At 46.5% G+C, this 20,205-nt stretch overlaps 5 protein-coding genes across 5 annotated transcripts; 2 read left to right on the top strand and 3 right to left on the bottom strand.

Annotated features, from left to right (window-relative positions):
- Positions 1-1,603: 1,603 nt before the first annotated feature.
- On the bottom strand, positions 1,604-3,419 carry K441DRAFT_581743 (2-methylcitrate dehydratase; the record flags this gene model as incomplete). Its single annotated transcript, XM_067644426.1, has 4 exons — positions 1,604-2,017; positions 2,070-2,254; positions 2,309-3,086; positions 3,150-3,419. The coding sequence occupies 4 exons, from the start codon at positions 3,417-3,419 to the stop codon at positions 1,604-1,606; spliced, it is 1,647 nt and encodes a 548-aa protein (XP_067499447.1).
- Positions 3,420-3,678: 259 nt separating this feature from the next.
- On the top strand, positions 3,679-4,929 carry K441DRAFT_263168 (uncharacterized protein). The gene is made up of 2 exons (XM_067640829.1): positions 3,679-4,269; positions 4,320-4,929. The coding sequence occupies exons 1-2, from the start codon at positions 3,951-3,953 to the stop codon at positions 4,661-4,663; spliced, it is 663 nt and encodes a 220-aa protein (XP_067499446.1). The 5' UTR covers positions 3,679-3,950; the 3' UTR covers positions 4,664-4,929.
- A 478-nt stretch (positions 4,930-5,407) lies between these two features.
- K441DRAFT_666806 (phosphoglycerate mutase-like protein) lies at positions 5,408-6,702 on the bottom strand. Its single transcript, XM_067649716.1, has 4 exons — positions 6,469-6,702; positions 6,037-6,415; positions 5,762-5,971; positions 5,408-5,712 (listed from the first exon to the last, which is right to left on the bottom strand). The coding sequence occupies exons 1-4, from the start codon at positions 6,515-6,517 to the stop codon at positions 5,646-5,648; spliced, it is 705 nt and encodes a 234-aa protein (XP_067499445.1). The 5' UTR covers positions 6,518-6,702; the 3' UTR covers positions 5,408-5,645.
- Positions 6,703-7,560: 858 nt separating this feature from the next.
- K441DRAFT_581511 (uncharacterized protein) lies at positions 7,561-9,352 on the bottom strand (the record flags this gene model as incomplete). Its single annotated transcript, XM_067644415.1, has 3 exons — positions 7,561-8,712; positions 8,766-9,035; positions 9,092-9,352. The coding sequence occupies 3 exons, from the start codon at positions 9,350-9,352 to the stop codon at positions 7,561-7,563; spliced, it is 1,683 nt and encodes a 560-aa protein (XP_067499444.1).
- A 1,583-nt stretch (positions 9,353-10,935) lies between these two features.
- Positions 10,936-13,624, top strand: K441DRAFT_666803 (WH1-domain-containing protein). Its single transcript, XM_067649715.1, has 3 exons — positions 10,936-11,381; positions 11,444-13,235; positions 13,292-13,624. The coding sequence occupies exons 1-3, from the start codon at positions 11,172-11,174 to the stop codon at positions 13,318-13,320; spliced, it is 2,031 nt and encodes a 676-aa protein (XP_067499443.1). The 5' UTR covers positions 10,936-11,171; the 3' UTR covers positions 13,321-13,624.
- Positions 13,625-20,205: the final 6,581 nt, after the last annotated feature.

Genomic DNA, 20,205 nt, shown 5'->3' with positions numbered 1-20,205 from the left:
CAGCTTTATTAGGACTGTCTTTATACGGGATGTAGTTGTCGGTGTTGGTGGTGAGACTCTTCTCGGAAAAGAATGGTTCTTGGTCCGGGTGAATACAGCAGAAACCGAGCAGCTTGGAAAGCACTGCCATAATGGTGACGGTAAGATTTCCGAAGGACCGAAGAACCGAAGGTCTTGATAGGAGTTGGTTACAAAGGTGAGAGAGTTGAGTTTAAATTTGTTGGGGTAGAGAGTAGCAGTGCCTTGCTTCGATGGTGGGCGCACAGGGTAGGTGGTCCGTGCAGGACATCAAATCCAAACAACGCGCAGTCGATTTCGTTGACCTAATTGGCTGATTCTTATCGATAACACGTGGACGAATTTCAGCGGGCTAAGGGATAAAGTGCTCACTACCGAGAGAACTACAAGACACAAGGGCCGTGCTTTGAAGTTTTGTACATTCTAGAAAGGGAGTTAGTAAACAACGCGTTAGTAGAGATAATTGGAGATACTAGTAGGGCTATACTAAGGATCTACGTATTTCTTATTACTTAGCGCGCTCCTAACCTTCTTCTTATAATACGCGCTTTAAAACACTAAGGTTCTATTACTACCTCTATATTAAGGCAGCGAGCGCGCGGAGGACCCTACTGGAAACTCGCTACCTACATCCTATCACTAGCTAGCTAAACCGCTACGCAGTCTCTTAGCAGCTTCGCTGTCAGCGTCGCTGGCTGTTGGACACCTTGGATGCTTGTTGGAAGAAGGGATTGGACCACCCTGGCGGAGCATACACCTAATCGGAAGGGCTTGGCACCATGGCGAGAACCAGACGCCGGTGAGGTAAGCAGGTCGATTAGAAAGAGAACCAGCTCTGGACCATCCGCGTCGAGGGTGGATTGATAATGCTCGCGAATCTGGATTGTGGAGAAGTTCATGCTGCCAGTCAAGCACTGGCTCCCCCCTTAGGTAACAGCTTTCAATCAAGCTTTGAAAGGTATGTTCTCTGTATCCACTTTGCCTCCCTCACGTTCCTCTCCACACCTCACAAAATGAACTTGACAATATCGAACGATGGTGACCGGCGCGAGGTGAGGCCATGCTGTCCCGCCAATCCCAGTGTTCCTATGGCTCCAGGCTGAACTATATCATCCAGAATATGGCCTCCGACTTCAGATATTCCCCATAAGTACCCCTCGGCATATCGGAAACCAGCAGCTGCGGAAAGCCTGTATAGATCTCCGCAGGACTGCTAAGATCTTGTTAAAATTGACACCCAAAGATGCTGCGCCGTATATGATGCAGCATTAACATCGCATTAAGGCTGTTGCCAAGTGTCATGAAGATTGCGTGAGTTCGGTAATGGATGATAGACCAACCCCAAGGTTTTTCTGGATTCGGGAGCATATTATCAAAAGAAATCACATGATAGCCAAAATGGAGCAGAAGAAGGCAGATAACAATGGGAGAACGAAACAAGACCTGAAGGGACTTCTCTAGATGAATAATTAAAAACCACCTATTGGATGTTAATGGCTGGCGAACACGAGACTTTTCGTATGTGTGATACCGTCTGCGAGAAAAGTCTTCTTTTTCATAATCTACGTAAGACTCCAAGCATATATTAATTCTTAACATATAGGTCGACATATTCATCAACATCCATCTCTTCCAATGCTTTACCATCTTGACTCAGCGCTACGAGTTTATCGACGTGTTCTGCCGGGAAGTGCGGACCGAGATGCCTCTTGTACTTGGCGAGAATTTCTGGTTTCGCCTCTTCACGCCGCAGTTTGTGGCCTAATGGAGCCTCGACAACCTCCTCCTCAAGGACGGTGCCATCCCGTAGTTTCACGGTGAGGGCATTTGCGATAGTTCGCTTCTCTGGGTCATGATAATCCCTGGTAAACTGGGGATCTTCAACGCAGGTAATCCGTTGTCTTAGAGATTCAACGAGCTGCGAGGTGGCGGCTTCGCTACCATCAGTGTAGTCAGCTGCCTCAAGACGATCGAAAACAAACATTGTCGATACCATGTACTGCCAGGATCCGTGAGTATCGCAATTTATAGATTTAAAGCCCAAGACATACCTGCACGCAGTGGTCGCGGTCAGCAAAGTTGTCCATGGGTTTGAACTGCTTGTCAATAATCCGGATGCAAGCCTCATGGGTCCTGTTCGTCACACTCTCGATATCTTCAGCGGTCTTACCAATCTTCCTTAGCTTGACATTAATGCGCTTAGCAGCCTCAATCGCAGTTTGGGAGTGAAACTCAGCTAAGAGAAGCAAGTTAGGCTTATAACAAGGCGGAGGGGGCTTAGAGAACTGACCAGGATAAGACACTTTGAAGAGGACATTCTCCATAACGTAGCTGCCATACGGTCTCTGGAATTTGAAGGGCTTTCCGCCGAAGTTCACATCGTAGAAACCCCAAGTTGGGGCTGAGAGAACTGTGGGCATGCCACCCTCGCCGCGCATCACCTTCAAGCAGAGGTTCACAGCCTTTTCACATGCATCACCTGCAGCCCATGACTTTCGTGACATGGTATTAGGTGAATGCCTGTACGTTCGCATCGACTGACCATCACACCATGCTTGAGAGGCAGCATCCCGCGTCTGGGCCTCAGATAGACCAAGCATCTTAGCCACGACAGCGGTTGATGCGACCTTAACCAGAACGACGTGATCCAAGCCAACCTTATTAAACGAGTTCTCCAAGGCCATGCAGCCTTGGATTTCGTGTGCTTTGATCATAGCCTCAAGCACGTCCCTCACCTTGAGCACTTTGCCATTCCCTAGCTTGCCACCAGCCCTATTTGTACGAGATATCCAGTCTGCAGTGGCAAGAATCGCGCCCAGGTTGTCTGAAGGGTGTCCCCACTCTGCAGCCAGCCAGCAGTCATTGAAATCCAGCCACCGGATCATAGCACCAATATTGAAGGCGCCCAGCACAGGGTCGAGCTGATATGGAGTTCCGGGAACTTTGGTACCATTTGGTACGACGGTACCTTCGACAACGGGGCCAAGGATGTTCTTGCACTGCTGGAATTCGAGAGCCTTCAGACCGCAACCCAATGTGTCTATGAAGACCCATCGGGCAGTCTCGAACTAGATGGGATGTCGTCAGCGGCATCTGACATGGCAGCAGGGTACGGCAGTAGTACGGCTTACAGCGAGGTCTGATTCAACCTTAACGTTATGCACGTAGTTAGCCACATCCGTTATCTCGGGATCAAATTCCCTTGTTGCGGCAGGCACAGCAGCGCCTGATCTGAGTGTAGGCATGGTTGAGAAGGGAGCCGCAATGGCGGTACGCTGGACGACAGGTGTACGGGCGGTAGCTGCGAGGGCAATTGGACGAACAGCTTTGCAGCTTATGTTAGCTCTCTGTCGAATTGTCCGTGAGGCGGTACTGCAGATGTTGCGACTGAAGGCCGACATGATGATCAGATTAGCTTCCGGAGTGCCTGAGCGACCTCAATGAAGCTGGAAGCAAAAGAAATTGAGGTCGTACTCGTGGTTCTATGATATGAGGTTTGTTCAATTGTGCGTGAAGCTTTGGACTTGTAGTTATGGCGGGTGGAGACGGCTTTGCATCCAACCGAGCTCGGGAAGCAATCGGGAGAAGAGATCCGGGGAAGCCCCCGCCATAACCGTGCTCGTCTGCTGAAAATCGGACAACGTCAATTGTAGAGCTGACGGCTTGAAAAACTGGCTTCCGCCTTGAACACTTTTGAAAATTTCCGGTCAGCCACATTGTCAAGACGCTTGTGCTGACGCTAGAATAATTCTGCGTTGTTGCAGCCTTAGGCAACACTCGACTCACTGAGGAAAACCTGCCACAGCACATGTCTCAATAAAACAGCGATATATCTCAAACTGATAAATAACCTTAGAACGCAACTCCCCACCGTCTAAGGATTTGACCTCACTGGATCCATTCAATAGCCGGACATTCCGTCTCCAGTCGAAATGGGCAATGTGACCTCGTCCCTCAAAGTCGGAAATCTGGAATCGCTTGCGAATGCCATTAACGAAGCCAGATCCGATCCATCAGCTATCCTTGATTCACTTAATACTCATGGTCGGAAACTTGCTTCGTCCCTTTCAGATACTATAAAAGATGCCAAACAAGACCCATCAGCCGTTTTGGATTCACTTCATGCACACGGCCGTAATGTTGCAGCCTCGCTTTCAAATGCTGCAGTCGGAGATAGCCCATTAATTGCGAACTTGCTCGACTCGTTCAGAAAGTATTGGCACAAGGTCGTGGCGCTGCTTCCCATCTCTCGTACGTCTCTCCATAGCACTCTTTTTTAAATAACGATTAATTATCTACAGAGGAAAAGATCTTCGCACTCGTCGCTTCCTGGTGGATACCGTTTACGGTTACTATTACCCTTTTATACCTCTTTGGAGGGTTTGGTAGGGCCGGAGTTCGTGGGAGTAAGTCCCTATTTCTAGACATTTTTGATCTGTACAAGTCTATACTAAAATTGTTAGGTTCTCCTGCCTCAAGCTTCCAATCGCGAGCATATGGCGGCTACACGCCTGGGGGTGGAATTTTTGCTAGATCAACGAGCGCAGGTATGAGGGGCAGTACGCCTATAATCTATAAGGCTGCTGCTATAGTAGTTGCTTCCTTCACTACCATAGCTGTGTACAGAAGTTGGGTTGCGAAATAAGCAATGCGGGTGTTCGATGATTGACTACCGTTATATGAGCGATTGATCACCTTGAGATTGGTATAGCATGGCTTAAAAATAATTAGTAACTATCTTTTCTGAATCCTAGAGCTGCTATTCGAATTGTTTCTCTATGAGCCTAACCGTACTCAATACTGTAACAGCCATAAAACTATTTAGCCAGAGTAGATCATAAAGGCGGCGACACTTCTCTCAAAGCGGCGGCATCACAAACGATGGATGCAGGGGTAGATGCAGCTAGCCAGAACCATTCTAGTGTCCGCCCAAGCGTCTTTGCAATGTGGCTGACCGGAAATTTTAGGAGGCGGAAGCCGATTTCGCTAGCGACTGTATGCAGGGAGACAGAGTATGCTAATCACCTTTCTTTTACAGCGGCCTCTACACTTACCCACTTACCCCGCTTCTTTAAGTTGCACCAAAGAAAACAGAAATCCAAATCATATTTTATTCTTCCACATCCGAGTTATATTTTTATAATTCTATGGCTTTTGGGCTCGTTGTGCACTCTGCTCACTACCTACATCAATTATCGGCTTCTAAATCGTCTTCCCGGGGTTGTGCCACTGACCCTCAACCAACTCCTCCAATTATAACTTTGCGACAATCTTTAAAAACTTCAGCACGCCTAAACCTATCCTCCGTCAAGTTTCAAGAAGGTCCTGATCTACTGAGATGCTGGATGAGCTTCACTGAATATTCCATTGTGAAGCTCTTCAAACCCTTATCCAAACGGCAGTTAGTGTGGCAAATATCATAGATTGCCCCTTAATATGGCTATCTCGAAATACCTTTTCCTAGCTTTGCTTCAAACTAGTTCCACTTATCCACTAGAGAGGTCTTCTATATGGCACTACAGGTTCCAGGCTTGGGGCTCATAGCGTGACAACTCAACCCGCCGAGTATGCGGATCCCCCAGCGAGTCCAATATCTTATTGCCTAGGCAAATATGCTACCTAGTCTATCAAACTTCCAATGGAAATCCTACTCCAACAAGTACCGCCGGCTCGTTGATATCGTGGTGTTGATAGCTAAAAGAATGAGCGATCACCCGAGTTACACGATTCGACGCAGACTTACCTGAGAACGCTAATTGCACCAGGCTCCAGCATCATTGACAAGGGAAACTCCATCGGGTACTTCAACCAGCGCTTTACGAACGCCCGAAGCAAATGGCCATGTGCAACGAGAACAACATCGCATGGGTTTTCGCCGTTCATATTGCTGACCTGCAAACTATGGATCGCGTCGATAAGACGGTCCAAGCGCTCCGTCACTTCTTGAGCTGTCCTGGCGCGAAGCTGTTAATGTCTGCAAGCTGAAAGGGCACGAAGAACTAGGAAAAGACAACATACTCGCCACCCTCACACCCGTCTCTCCATATGTCCCACGGCCTTTCTTGGTCCAAGCCATGCTCCTTCCGCAACGCTCGAATCTCCCTCGTTGCAAGCCCTTCATAAATCCCGTAATCCCACTCGGCTAACTTAGTAGTTTCTGTAACCTTTCCCTTTTCTATCAAGGCATTTCTATCCCCCTCACTAAAAGCGAGCTCAAACGTCTGCTTCGCTCTATTCCGCGGGCTTACGAAAACGTGTGCAAGTTTTGAAGGATCGATTAGCTTCCCGCGTCCTACTAGCATTTTGCCGGAAGCCAGGACTTGTTTCTGGCCTTGCTCCGTGAGCGCTAGCTCTGTGATACCAGTATAGCGGCCGTTCTTGGTCCATTCGGTCTCCCCTGCCTATCGTTAATGGAACTGTGCAGCTCAATCTGGACAATTTGTAATTTACCATGTCTATAGAGGAAGACACGGGGAGTTCCCGCATCCTTATCGGGCATTTTGGCGGGAACGAAGATCACTATTTTCCCGTAGGACCTGGTACACAACGACGGCAACGCAGAAACCAAGTTAATCAAAAGTTGAATGATATATCTCCCTGGCAGGTTTGTCAATGGATTGCCTGGAAATAATATGACGCAGGGTGAGAAAAAAATTCGTCGAGTTACTTTTTCTGCTAGTGGCAAAGCTACGCGAAGTGTAAGTTTAAGAAAATGCTGCACAATACGAAGGTAAATGATAGGTGCAACACAATTGCAAAACGAAATTCAGAAATCTTGGTCGGGAATCCTTAGATAGGAAACCCCGGATAAGGGTCCAGCACTGCAGAAACGAGCCTTGGCGCCATTTTCTCCCAACGTGTTCTCGCGAAGGGTTTTCACTGCTCCAGATATCTCTGCGGAATTGTCCTTGTCCTTTTCGACCACGTGAGACTTCTAGGGATCCCAGGCGTCTATTCTTAGGCCTTTAAAGACCTATATGTACAAGACTGTATGAACTCCTAAGACAGGGATACACTATTTGCGTTCCGAAGACGTTGCAAATCAAACGCGTTACCGCGCGATTCCCAATGGAGATGGAAGATCTAAGCAAGTCAACATACTACCATGTCAACGTCTACTGGGAAATGAGCTTGGCCGCCTCTAAGAGGTTCCCCCCGTATCTGAGTAAGCTTTTGAATGGATATTGCCAGATTGTGGTGATACAGCAATATCTACGTGTAGTACCGACTTCTCACATACCAACAACAGGAGATTCTTTTATGGACAGATAAGTAAAATTTACATAGAAACCTAATCAAGGAGTCGGATCCGTTTTGTCTTGAAAACATAGTTAAGACAACACTTGAGTGAGTGATGAAATTTATATCGAGTACAAGGCTTTTTCAGACTTCAATCACATGAACTACGACTCTATATATCATCCTCTATACCGAACGGCCCATTACTCATAATTCCGGTGACTTTCTATTATCATAGTTTCCCCCTAAAAACCCCAGCTTTTAATGTTACATACAGCGAACCCCCAATCTGGCTTAACATTCTTATTTGTATGAACCACTTGCTCCCTCATCTCCAGTACTTGCGGCTGGAGTTTTCACCTCATCGATGTCAGGCCTCAGCTTTTCTGGATGCCTCATAACCATCTCCACCACCCTACCCTTTGTCAGCTTGCCCCTCTGTTCCACTGTGCTAATCATAGCCCTCGCGACCCTTAGCGGCCACTCGATCAACTCCGTCCATGGTGTGCCTTTCCTATGATCCTTCCTCTCCTTTTCCTCCGCCTGCAAACCCTCGTATATTTTCTCAACCCATACCAGCATCACCCCAACAGGTACCTCTAACCCTCCTTCATGTGCACGAAGCGGGGCCAGAAGGAATTGGATAATGATGCAGTGCGCAAGCAGGACTTGTGAGAGTGGATTGGACTGGGAGAGAATGTAAGTTATCGATGCTTCAGGCCAGGTCGTGAGAACCGAGAAGAGACGCATGAGGGAGAGGTATGCTTGGTGTGAGGGATCCGGCAGAATGAATTGGGATGTCGGGTCGTTATGGAACGTGGGTGAGCATGATGTTTCACACATGGGCATTCCGAGCGATACCTCAATTGGATCTGGACGGCTCTCGGGCTTGGATGAAGTTGTGGGATGAGGTTTGGATGACAGTGATGCAGATGTCGATGAGGGTGATGCCGCGTTTGAAGCTAGCAATGGTTTCATCGTAGCTACAAGTCTGGAATGGAAAGTGATCTCTACCTCGTGCGCTGAGCTATTTTCTAGAAGTGGCGTCAAGCGTTCAAGTGATGCCAATGCATCGCATACAAGCCTTATATTGATGGGTGAGACATCATCTAAACGCTTACTCATAGTAGTACAATGCAGATTCGGGGAAATGACAAAGGCGCCCTTGAGGTTGTTTGTCACAATGACTTGTGAAAGCAGCGCGCAGCCTCGTATTGAGAGAACATGGTCGACAAGGCCGTCTTCCATGTACTGAGACTGGAAGGCAAGCATATAAGACGTAGCTAGCATTGCGTGTGCTTCAGCTGGTTTCAGTGGCCAGCTGGAGAAGGCACTGTGAAGGCCTTTGATGGCTTGCTGGCGGTGTGTGAGAGAAGCGATCGAAAATGAGTCGACGCAGAGGAGAGATAGATGAGAAGCGGAAAGGGCGAGCATTGCGTGCATAAGATAGTCGTACTTGCAGATGTTAGTGGCATTTTAACTTCGGTAGATGTGTAGACATGACTTACCTGGTGGGCAAAAGCGGGGATGTCCCGCACCCACACTTGCTCATGGTCCACGGGAAGGAATGGGTGGGCTGATATCAGAAAGTGATGGAATAAACGCATGTCGCTCATCGTAAACATAGTTGGTGTAGGTTGGAGTTGGACTAGTTGGCTAGGGCTGGCAGCCATCTCTGAGGCTATCCGTTCATGTTGTATTCGCTTGAAAATCGTTGGATACTTGCAAACAGAGCCCCTTTTCAAGCAATTTGCGCAGGATGGCCATGTCTCTTGACACTATTTTATGCCATATTAGCGATGTGCACAGTTAGATTGAGAAGTAATCAACTGACCTTGACTTTGCGGGCCTTGCAACCGATACAGCCCAGGCGGGACTTGGTATGGCTTCTTCTCTTCTGGCGACTTTGTGGTGTAGTGTCATCATCCCGCAAGCCTTGTGATGCTTGCTCCTGCGGGGTCGAGGAGTTTCTGGCCGAAGCTAGGCTGTCTGATCTTGCTGCTGTCGAAGCAGTAATCTCGGATTGTACGCTTCCATACGTATGACACAAACGAGGTAAGGTAGCACCAGAATCATTATTTGTGAAATGAGGCATCATCAATGCAGTCGATGTCGATTCGGAGGAAATCCGCGTCGATGTATTTAGCCTTGGTGAAAGATCTTCCCAGTCAGGGAGTGTAAGCCAATCCTCAAGGAAGTTTCCTATGAGGATGGATTCATCCGGCTGATTCTTTGCACAATGATCAGATTCCATGCTACAGCGTCCTTTACGCCATGGCTTGGAGTTGGGAAGCTGCAGGGTATTTGTGATCTTGTTGACTCATAAGCCTGTTTTCAGCCGCAAAACGTATTGGTGTTGTTTCAGGCAGTCTAAGTAAACCAAAGGGGTTTCAAATGCGAGAAAAAGCGAATACGAGAATAATCGACGCCTTGGCAAGAATATATGGAGAAGTCACAAAAGGCTGACAACGCCAGCTCTGCAGGAGATTCAGCCTGCAAATGAGTTTTGAAGAATTAACTGGCTTTTCTGAATTCCACAATATTAACGAGCACTTGCCCTCTTAAACGTGATTGACCGGAAACCTGGCATTCGAATGAGACACCATAAGAGAAAGACTGGGCACAGATTCTCATAAGATGCAAACGGTAGGTATAAAGAAAAATTGAGAAAATAGTAAAATTACTAGACGGCACTGATGCCTTGGGTTGCTCGAACAGACACAATGGGTCATACTGACAACGCCGTCAAGTACCTGCATTTTATAGTCCGCAACACGTACAATTACGAGGTAGGCTGGATATTTATAGCTGGTCCCGCAGATTGGCCCTCCACCCAATAATCAAGAGCGTATACCGAATTTGCTAGGTAAATTTGAAACATTCACAATACCTCATTTAATAGTGCGGAAGACGCTACAGGTTAGAGATATAGATCTTGTCTACAGGTGTCAACTATGAGCCACAACCAGCCATTATGACGCTTTGATTCTACTTTGCAGACTACATCCTCCATTAAGACGTGCTTTGGTCTAGCCATAGCCAGCATTTGGTATACTTCTTTCAGCTAAGTTTCTGGCTCGACCAATTTAAGCCGCCCACCCCAAGTCACGATTATGCCATCATTCCTGGGCTTCCTAGCCCACAACATAGCCAATATTTGAACATTCAGTTGGGTAGTCACTGTCGTCTTAAATGCTAGGTTTGTGGTTGAAGTAGCACGAATTCTCTATAGATCGGGAACAGATCGGCGAGACGAATGTAGCGGTCGCAACATAGGACATCGCCTTGAGCGCAAAGTTACAGGTGACCGTTAAGTCAAGGATGTCATAGCTGATGCCCTGGGGAGGGCTGTTTGTCGCATAACCTTTTGCCTAGAACGTGATTCCTTTGGAAAGGCGTAAACGAAGAGGTAAGAGTTAAAGGGTACTTAGCTTTTCCAGTATGTCTGCACAGTTTGCAGAAGCCACATGAATTTTCAGAGGTTCCCTGGGATGAGTTTAGTATTCCGATCAATGCAAAGCGCTGCAAAACAGACTGCTGAGGGAGCTTCGATACATTTTGCTTGGATTTCTTGTTCTTGTCAAGACCGAGACGCGTATTCAACTATCAAACTGCTGACTCAGCATAGCGGAGTCTTTTGAGCAACTTCACTTACGTTGTCGCCCCAATAACCACCACCATTCTTCCCCCAGGAGTGGCAACTGTGTCCAACCTCTTTATAATCATTAATCCCCTTGGATGCCGAGTAACTCGTTCCGGAGTGTCCAAACTGGGTGTGTTCCTTAATGTGCTACCCAAAAGCCATCCATTACTCGTCGTCCGGGATAACGTCTGTGCATTGAAACACCGACCTCCGCACACTCGCATCTCACTGGCACACTCAGCATCCATTCTTGATTGCAAGCCTCGCCGCCATGCCTTCGATCCTCTCTGACGATGACAAGCAGACGGTCAAACGAACTGTGCCCAAGGCTTCGAACAAGATCCACGCCGTCGCCGTTGCGAAGTTGTATATTGCATTCCCAGACAGGCACCGATGGACGTACACCGGACTTCAAGGCGCAGCAGTTTTAGCAAATGATCTTGTAGGAAATACGTTTTGGATCAAGTTGGTGGACATATCAGTAGGTTAAAGAAATATGTTTCAATGCACTGCTATCGTGTAGCTCTGATTAACGGGTGACAGTCTGCCAATAGGGGCGTCATATGGGACCAAGAAATATACGACACCTTCTCCTACAATCAGGATCGTGTTTTTTTCCATACCTTTGAACTGGAAGACTGCCTGGCCGGACTTTCATTCTGCGATGAGAAGGAGGCAAAGGCATTCAAGAAGAAGATGGACGATCGGGAGAAGAATGCACACAAGAATACAAAATCAAAACCCTTCGGCTCGTCTGTCCATGGATCATCCGACATGAATGGGAAGCCTATGCACCATAGTATCTTGGGTGGACTGTTTGGCCACAGGCATTCTTCTGCCTCGCATCAACCGCCTGTGCAATCAATCATTCCGCCAAAGGAGATCACTGTGGTATCGCCGAGTCAGCCCACTCACTCGAGTACACCTAGCAATAAACACTCTTCAATAGACACTACAGATCCTTCTTGGCAACCTTTATTGAAGGAGTTATTAGAGATGGGGATCACGGAGGATCAAATTGAAGAAAATGCGGACTTCATTAAACTGTATATTGAGCAAAAGAAGGCAGGAGAAAGTTTAGCAGATGGGGCATCTGAGCGGAAATCGAGAGCTCCACCACCTCCACCCCCAAGTGCACCACCTGTTAGGATGACCCCTATCAGCCCGCAGAACACCGGGGGCACTACTGCATCCAGGAGAGGACCACCTCCAGCACCGCCACCAGCCAGGAGAACCAGAACTGACGCTCCTTCTGCTCCTCCGAGCAATAGGGCTTCGTCTTCTAGTCCGGCTCCCTCTCCACCAAGGCAAGCGTCGCCTCCTCCAGGACCACCGCCTTTAAAGTTCCGTGCTCCTCCACCCATCGCGGACGCAGGCAAATTTGCCCACACAAACGCCCCCGCTCCTCCGTCTAGAGTGCGAACAGCATCAAATGCCCTTGCAAATCCAGGTCCCCCTCCTCCTCCTCGGCCACCAAAGCAGCCGATTGAAGAATCCTCAGAACCAGCTCCCAAGTTTGGTGTCCCACCTCCATTCACAGGAAACCGGGTCGCCTCCAACCCTCCTCCACCACCAAGCCGAGGACCAGTACCTCCGCCTCCGCCGGTACGAGAAACTCCATCGGTACATTTTGCCCCCCCCCCACTACCTCTAAAGACACCTTCTGCACCCCCTCCACCTCCATTACCGCCAGTAAACAATGGCCCTCCGGGACCGCCACCACTGCCGCCTTCTGCTCGACCCGTACCGCCTCCTGCAAGCTCTGTACCACCGCCTCCACCCCCTTTGCCCTCTACCAATGCACCGCCTCCACCGCCTCTTCCTCCTACGAACCATGCACCGCCTCCTCCGCCTTCTGGACATGTCCCATCTCCCCCTCCTATGCCCACAGGACACGTGCCACCCCCACCACCAATGCCTACAGGAAATGTACCCCCTCCACCACCAATGCCTACAGGAAATATACCCCCTCCACCACCAATGCCGACGGGAAATGTGCCACCTCCACCCCCAATGCCAACCGGAAACGTTCCCCCACCTCCTCCAATGCCTCCAGGAGGTGGCCCTCCTCCGCCGCCTCCCATGCCAGGAGCTGGCTTGCCGAAGAAAGCCATTGGCGGTGGCAGGAACAACCTGCTTGCCGACATACGTGGCGGCGCTAGATTGAAGAAGGTTAGCGATGCAGAGAAGCGGGATCGCAGTGCTGCCATAGTGCCTGGTTCGGAACCTTCTGCTGGGACCCCGTCGCCTGCACCCACTGGGCCGGCTGATGGAGGATTGGCGGGCGCGTTGGCGAGTGCACTTGCGGCGAGGAAGAGTAAGGTTAGCCATAGTGGTAAGTGCTCCATTCCGCAGTTTGCAAGTAGACCAGTGACTGATCTCCACGTGCAGATGATGAAGATGACAAGGATGATTGGTGAAAGACAAAACAGGTTTATAACAGTGTTGCCGTTCAGATTGCATGTCTGGCCTGGCAGACAATAGAGCTTACTAAGTAAGCGAGGCAGGCCGATCGTGAGTTCCTGATAAGGGACATGAGGTTTTAGTGGTGCAGAGACCTGACAGCACAAAGGCCATGCTACACAAGTCAGGCTTGCTGTACGGCTGCGGAGAAGTGTATCTAGTGCGTAGAAGAATGTAGAGTAGAATGGGCTATGAGTGGGCTTAAAGTAGTGTCCCAGACTGCTTAACCGAACCAATGCCAACCCTCATCTAAGTTTCCATGCGCCGATGTCGTAATCGATTTGAGAGTGAGGTTTACGCTCTATTAATGTGTCACTAGTTTGCGCAACGAGATTTTAAAAGTAATTAACATAATTTTAATCGCAGGCATCTTCGGAGGACTGATCAGAGTATGCAGAGACTGAAATCCTATGGACCTTTGGAATGGCCTCTTTTCAAGATGCAATACGATGTTGAGTGGCTATGAGCGAACAAAGCAGCAAGCTTTCCCCGCTTCGCGTCAGACCATGCATCCATTCATAAAGCCGCGTAATGCAGCAGCGACCTCAATTCCAAACCTTATCTTAACGTCGTAAATTTATATATAGTCAGTTAGTCCCATATGGCTAAGCTAGGCTAGCAATGAAGTCTAGCTTAGCTACATCACGAGGTGCTTTAATATGACACTAGTGACGTCTCGCACATATCTATGCATTCAAGCTCACGACATCACGCCTATCAAGCCACTATTTCCACGTTACTGGGCGAAAGAGAATAGGAAAATTACTAAACAAGGAACAAAATCCCCTCACGCTCACGTTGAGCAGCATATTGCTACAGATGTGCCTGCTGTATTAATCACAATCGCTGTGGTATACTCGTCCGGTCAAACACCTAGGCTGTACACCCCAATTCCCTGAGAGTATCCGGGAGTGACACATGAAATTGGATCAAACCTATTCTCTAAATCCGACGTAGGAAACTGCGCGTCTCCTTCGAAGTGTCGCCACAGAGTTGTAGTCGCAGTGGTTCGTTCAGCCCCGCTCAGAGTGCTCATCTCGTCCAAATACGTCCATGGAGCATTAGCGCACGATGAGAGCGTCCATGTTGCCGTAAGGGTAGGATACGACGAATACGTAAGTATCATAAGGGTAGGTGTTGTAAGTCGCCATCCCCTACGAAGTGCGAGAGTCGCATCAATGAAATGGAGTTTTCGTCAGTAGTTGAAGGATTCGGGGCTGAACAATGGCGCAGTTCGCGATACGCGATTAGAACGTGATACCTATCACATATCGGGGGGGGTCATTTGGCTCGGTTACGGCCCAGGTTAATACGAGGTTAGGGCCACCCCTGCTGATAATTGGCGCGAACCCCGCACGAGGTCGCGCAGCGACCGCCCCCGAGTACCTTTGCACGCGATTTTGGGCGAAAAGGTACATAATTTAAGTTAGATCGGTACTTCTGGACGGTTGCGTAATGTTGCTCTAAATTTCAAACACCCAAACGCGTGCCATTCCTATATTAAGGCGTCTCAGTTACTGTAATGTAGTCCTATATTGAGACGTCTCGGTTGCTAGAGTATAGTCCTGCATTGAGGCGTCTTAGTCACTATAGTATAGTCTTATATTAAGGCGTCTCGGTTACTGCAGTGTAGTCTTACATTAAGGCGTCTTGGTCACTGCAGTAGTCCTATATTAAGACGTCTTGGTTGCTGTAGTACAGTCCTACATTAAGGCGTCTTGGTTACTGTAGTAGTCCTATAGTGAGATAGTATTATATATATATATATACTGTTTAATATAAAGCCTTTCCCTCCTTCCCCCGCCCTAAGAGCTAGTAGTTAGATATTCTTATAAAGCCAATCTAAAGAACGCCGGCCCTGTAGCTGCTCTAGCTAGTTAATAGCCTATCTTTTATCTCTTGCCATACTGTCTTCTACGCGCTGTCTTATATCCTTAATTATCCTATAGCGACGGCTATAGAATATAGCCTCGCCGTTAACCCGCTAGCGCGCCCCCTAGCAGCGATTAAGAGCTTTAATTAACGGCCTACCTGCTAGCCCTAAAGTCTATTTAGCCCAGAGCTGAAATACTAAATTGCCGCCCTAAAGTATCTTATATTTTCTTAGCGGCGCCTACGGGTTAAGGATAAATAGGAGAGGTAGTTAAGTATTTACTTACGCCTACGCTAGCGGGGGCGGCGTAGATATAGTAGATGGCTGAGCGGGTGGTGCGGATATAGTAGATAGCTAAGTAGGGGGTGCGGATATAGCAGATAGCTAAGTAGGGGGTGCGGATATAGCAGATAGCTAAGTAGGGGGTGCGGATATAGCAGATAGTGGAGTGGGGGGTGCGGATATAGTAGATAGCTAAGCGGGCGGTGCGGATATAGTAGATAGCTAAGTAGGTAGCGCGGATATGGTAGACGTTATAGTAGATATTATAGTAGACGGTGGATATATAGACTCTATAGGCCCTATTTAGATACCTATCTTTCCTTACTAGATCTATATAGGTATAGGTATAAATAATGCTAATAACCTTTCTATCTTGCTAAGGCGTTCTAAGATCGTATATATATATAACTAAACCCCCTTAATCTCTAAGATTGCGGCCTTATATTTTAGCTTAGCTACGGCCTTATAGGCGGGCCAGTATTTCCGCATTATTAGTTTATTTAGCGTAACTACATTAGCTAGCGAGCTTTCTACCTATATAGTAAACCTCTAGTACTCTTTATAGCTAAAGAGGGAGTCCTTTTATAGGGGGTGGAGCGGGAACTGCTTATATAAGATTACTAAGTTCTGTAATAGGATTACCCTAAGCGTATAGAGGAGACGTAGAAATCCTAAGCCTGTAAGGTTAAGCCGTATAACCTTATTATCGGCCCTATTTAGGTGGTAGGTCTCTATATATTTTAGCTAGACGTTAGTCTTAGGCCATATCTTTAAGNANAGGGCCTCCTNTNGCACCTCCNGCGTNTAGNNAAGAAAGTANCCCTTTCCTTTTTTTAGGAAGCNGGCGATTGACCGCATAAATATATAGGGTAGGTAGCTAAGGTAGGCTCCTATTATNGCGTCNATATTCTAGCGTCCGGCCNATTTAATTTAGGTCTCCTTAACGCCGCTAAGCTTAGTATACTAGACGCTCTACTTATAGGCGCTATAGGTCTTCTCTTTTAAGTAAATCCCTACCCCCTAGAATATCTTCTTATTCTATTTAAACTGCGTATAATAGCTTAGCGGCCGTTATAGTACTTTAATACTACTAGGGAAGATATATAGGTTATAGTAGTCCTCTAGCTACCAAAAGGATAGAAAGCTCTTAGCGCTATTCTTACCCTAGTGGTTAAAGAAGTAGAAGGCTATTATAGAGAGAGGGTAGAGGATAGGGTTAGTATTGCGCATATAGCCCATATACTTAACCTTGCCGTATTAATTCTACTTCCCCTATATTATCGATATAATTATATACGGCGCTAGCTTATTTAGTTTAGGCCCTTTATTCTCTAGTTTAATAAGGATAAGGTTAGTAAGCTAAACGTCCTATTTACTTTTACCCTAGGTAACGGTAGTATAGCCTAAGGAAAGGAATAGGTTAGAAAACAGTAGCTATATAGACTAGTAATATACAAACCTAATAAATACTTAGCCGCAGTTTAAAGGTAAGACTTAACTAAACCCGGTATTTTAGAGCCCGTCTCCTAGCACTAAGTAATNGCCCTTTTAAGCCCTTTAATATTGTAGCCGCTAGTAATTATAAATAGGCCTTAGTTAATAAAGTTAACGCGTTAAATCCGGTCCTTATNNCNGCGGACGCTATCTAGTATCGCTAANAGCTTTGCCCCTTATAGTGGCTATAAGGTCTTACCTTCTAATTNCTATNTATAGAGCTTAGTAATAGTGGAGATGTAGCTATTTATAACTAAGTATCGGACTATCTTATTAAAAAGGGCGTCTAGGGCCTTTTTATCCTATATCTCTTCTTCCTTATCCTTTATAGCTTCTTTCCCTATAGCTACAGCTGCCCCTATAGCTGCCTTCCCCCCTAGCTACCCTNCCGCCTTAGCCGTCTTNTGCCTCTTCTTTACCCGCTTACTATCTTTCTATATTTCTTTCCGTTTTAACTTGCGTTTTTAATAGCNAGCAGCCTATAATTCTTAGTTAATAACTTACTGCTCTAAAAATAGGCAAAGCTTATCTTCTATTACCTAGGCGCCGTCTATATTACCTTCTAGTCTTATATACTAGTCTTCCTACTTTTTCTGCTTTAGCTTATACGCCCTTATAGTATTCTTTAAGCGCTAGGCCTTATAAATATCCTATAGCCGCGCTGTCTGGGCCTTAAATTCGCTCTAAAGGCTATAGGGGGGGGAGGCTAGGGGGGCTTCCTTTGGCCGTAAAGTGGACTATAGGGTAAGAAGATTCTTAAAAGACTCTATATCNGNAAGAGGTAAGGGGNAGACNNNTAAGCGNGGCGNGGGTAAATAAAGCTACTAAACGCGTAAATATTATAGGAGAAGAAGAAGAGAGCTCTATATTATAGAATTAGAATTACNGTAGGCCTTTCTATATAAAATTAGAAGCCCTACGCGAGCTATCGCGGGCATAAGAATAGTAGAGGGTTGGAAAATGGATTGTTAAGGCAATAATAAGGTTGAAGGCGCGCTAAGGCCCTTTATACTAACCCAGTACTAACCTAGGCCTTAAAAACGCGTCTAAAAAGTAGGGGCCACCACCTAGGGGGGGTGCGATATTTGGATAATATGTTAAGGACCTTAGGGGCTTATACGTAACCTAAGGTTATACTAAGCTTAACCCAGACCTCCGATACCTATTATATATTAGGGGGAGTTATTTAGCTTAGTTACAGCCTAGGTTAATATAAGGTTAGGGCTACCCCTACTAATAATTAGCATAAACCCCGCATAAGGTCACGCAGCGACCGCCCCTAAGTACCTTTGCACGCAATTTTAGGCGAAAAGGTATATAATTTAAGTTAGATTGGTACTTCTAGATAATCGCGTAATATTACTCTAAATTTTAAACACCTAAACGCGTGCCATTTCTATATTAAGGCGTCTTAGTTACTATAATATAGTCCTATATTAAGATGTCTTGGTCGCTAGAGTATAGTCCTATATTAAGGCGTCTTAGTCACTATAGTATAGTCTTATATTAAGGCGTCTTAGTCACTATAGTATAGTCTTATATTAAGGCGTCTTGGTTACTACAGTAGTCCTATATTAAGACGTCTTGGTTACTATAATATAGTCCTATATTAAGGCGTCTTAGTTACTATAGTAGTCCTATAGTAAGATAGTATTATATATATATATATACTATTTAATATAAAGCCTTTCCCTCCCTCCCCTACCCTAAGAGCTAGTAATTAGATATTCTTATAAAGCTAATCTAAAGAACGCCGGCCCCGTAGCTGCTCTAGCTAGTTAATAGCCTATCTCTTATCTCTTACCGTACTGTCTTCTACGCGCTGTCTTATATCCTTAATTATCCTACGGCAACGGCTATAGAATATAGCCTCGCCGTTAACCCACTAGTGCGCCCCCTAGCAGCGATTAAAAGCTTTAATTAACGGCCTACCCGCTAGCCCTAAAGTCCACTTAGCCTAGAGCTAAAATACCAAATTACCGCCCTAAAGTATCTTATATTTTCTTAGCGGCGCCTATAGGTTAAGGATAAATAGGAGAGGTAGTTAAGTATCTACTTACGCCTACGCTAGCGGGGGCGGCGCAGATATAGTAGATGGCTAAGTAGGTGGTGCGGATATAGTAGATAGCTAAATAGGGGGTGCGGATATAGTAGATAGCTAAGTAGAGGGTGCGGATATAGTAGATAGCTAAGTAGGGGGTGCGGATATAGTAGATAGCAAAGTAGGGGGTGTGGATATAGTAGATAGCTAAGCGGGCGGTATAAATATAGTAAATAGCTAAGTAGGTAGCGCGGATATAGTAGACGTTATAGTAGACGTTATAGTAGATAGTAGATATACGGACTCTATAGGCCCTATTTAGATGCCTATCTTTCCTTATTAGATCTATATAGGTATAGGTACAAATAATACTAATAACCTTTTTATCTCGCTAAGGCGTTTTAAAATCGTATATACGTATAACTAAACCCCCTTAATCTTTAAGATTGCGGCCTTATATTTTAGCTTAGCTATAGCCTTATAGGCGGGCTAGTATTTCCGCATTATTAGTTTATTTGGCGTAACTACATTAGCTAGCGAGCTTTTTACCTATATAGCGAACCTTTAGTACTCCTTACAGCTAAAAAGGGAGTCCTTCTATAGGGGGTGGAGTAGAAACTACTTATATAGAATTACCGAGTCCTATAATAGGATTACCCTAAGCGTATAAAGGAGACGTAGAAATTTTAAGCCCGTAAGGTTAAGCTGTATAACCTTATTATTGGCCCTATCTAGGTGGTAGGTCTCTATACGTTTTAGCTAGACGTTAGTCTTAGGCCATATCTTTAAGTAGAGGGCCTCCTCTAGCACCTCCCACACGCGGGGAAGAAAGTAGCCCTTTTCCTCCTTTAGGAAGCCGGCAATCGACTATATAAACGTATAGGGTAGGTAGCTAAGGTAGGCTCCTATTATCGCGTCCGTATTCTAGTATCCGGCCCATCTAATTTAGGTCTCCTTAACGCCGCTAAGCTTGGCGTACCGGACGCTCTGCTTATAGGCGCTATAGGTCTTCTCTTTTAAGTAAATCCCTATCCCCTAAAATATCTTCTTATTTTATTTAAACTGTATATAATAACTTAGCGGCTGTTACGGTACTTTAATGCTGCTAGGGAAGACGTATAGGTTATAGTAGTCCTCTAGCTGCTAAAAGAA

This window comes from Cenococcum geophilum, assembly GCF_001692895.1.
Source record: "Cenococcum geophilum 1.58 unplaced genomic scaffold K441scaffold_51, whole genome shotgun sequence".
Classification (NCBI taxonomy): domain Eukaryota; kingdom Fungi; phylum Ascomycota; class Dothideomycetes; order Gloniales; family Gloniaceae; genus Cenococcum; species Cenococcum geophilum.
Note: the sequence above shows the minus strand (reverse complement) of the source record. Positions and strands in the feature narration are given on the sequence as shown.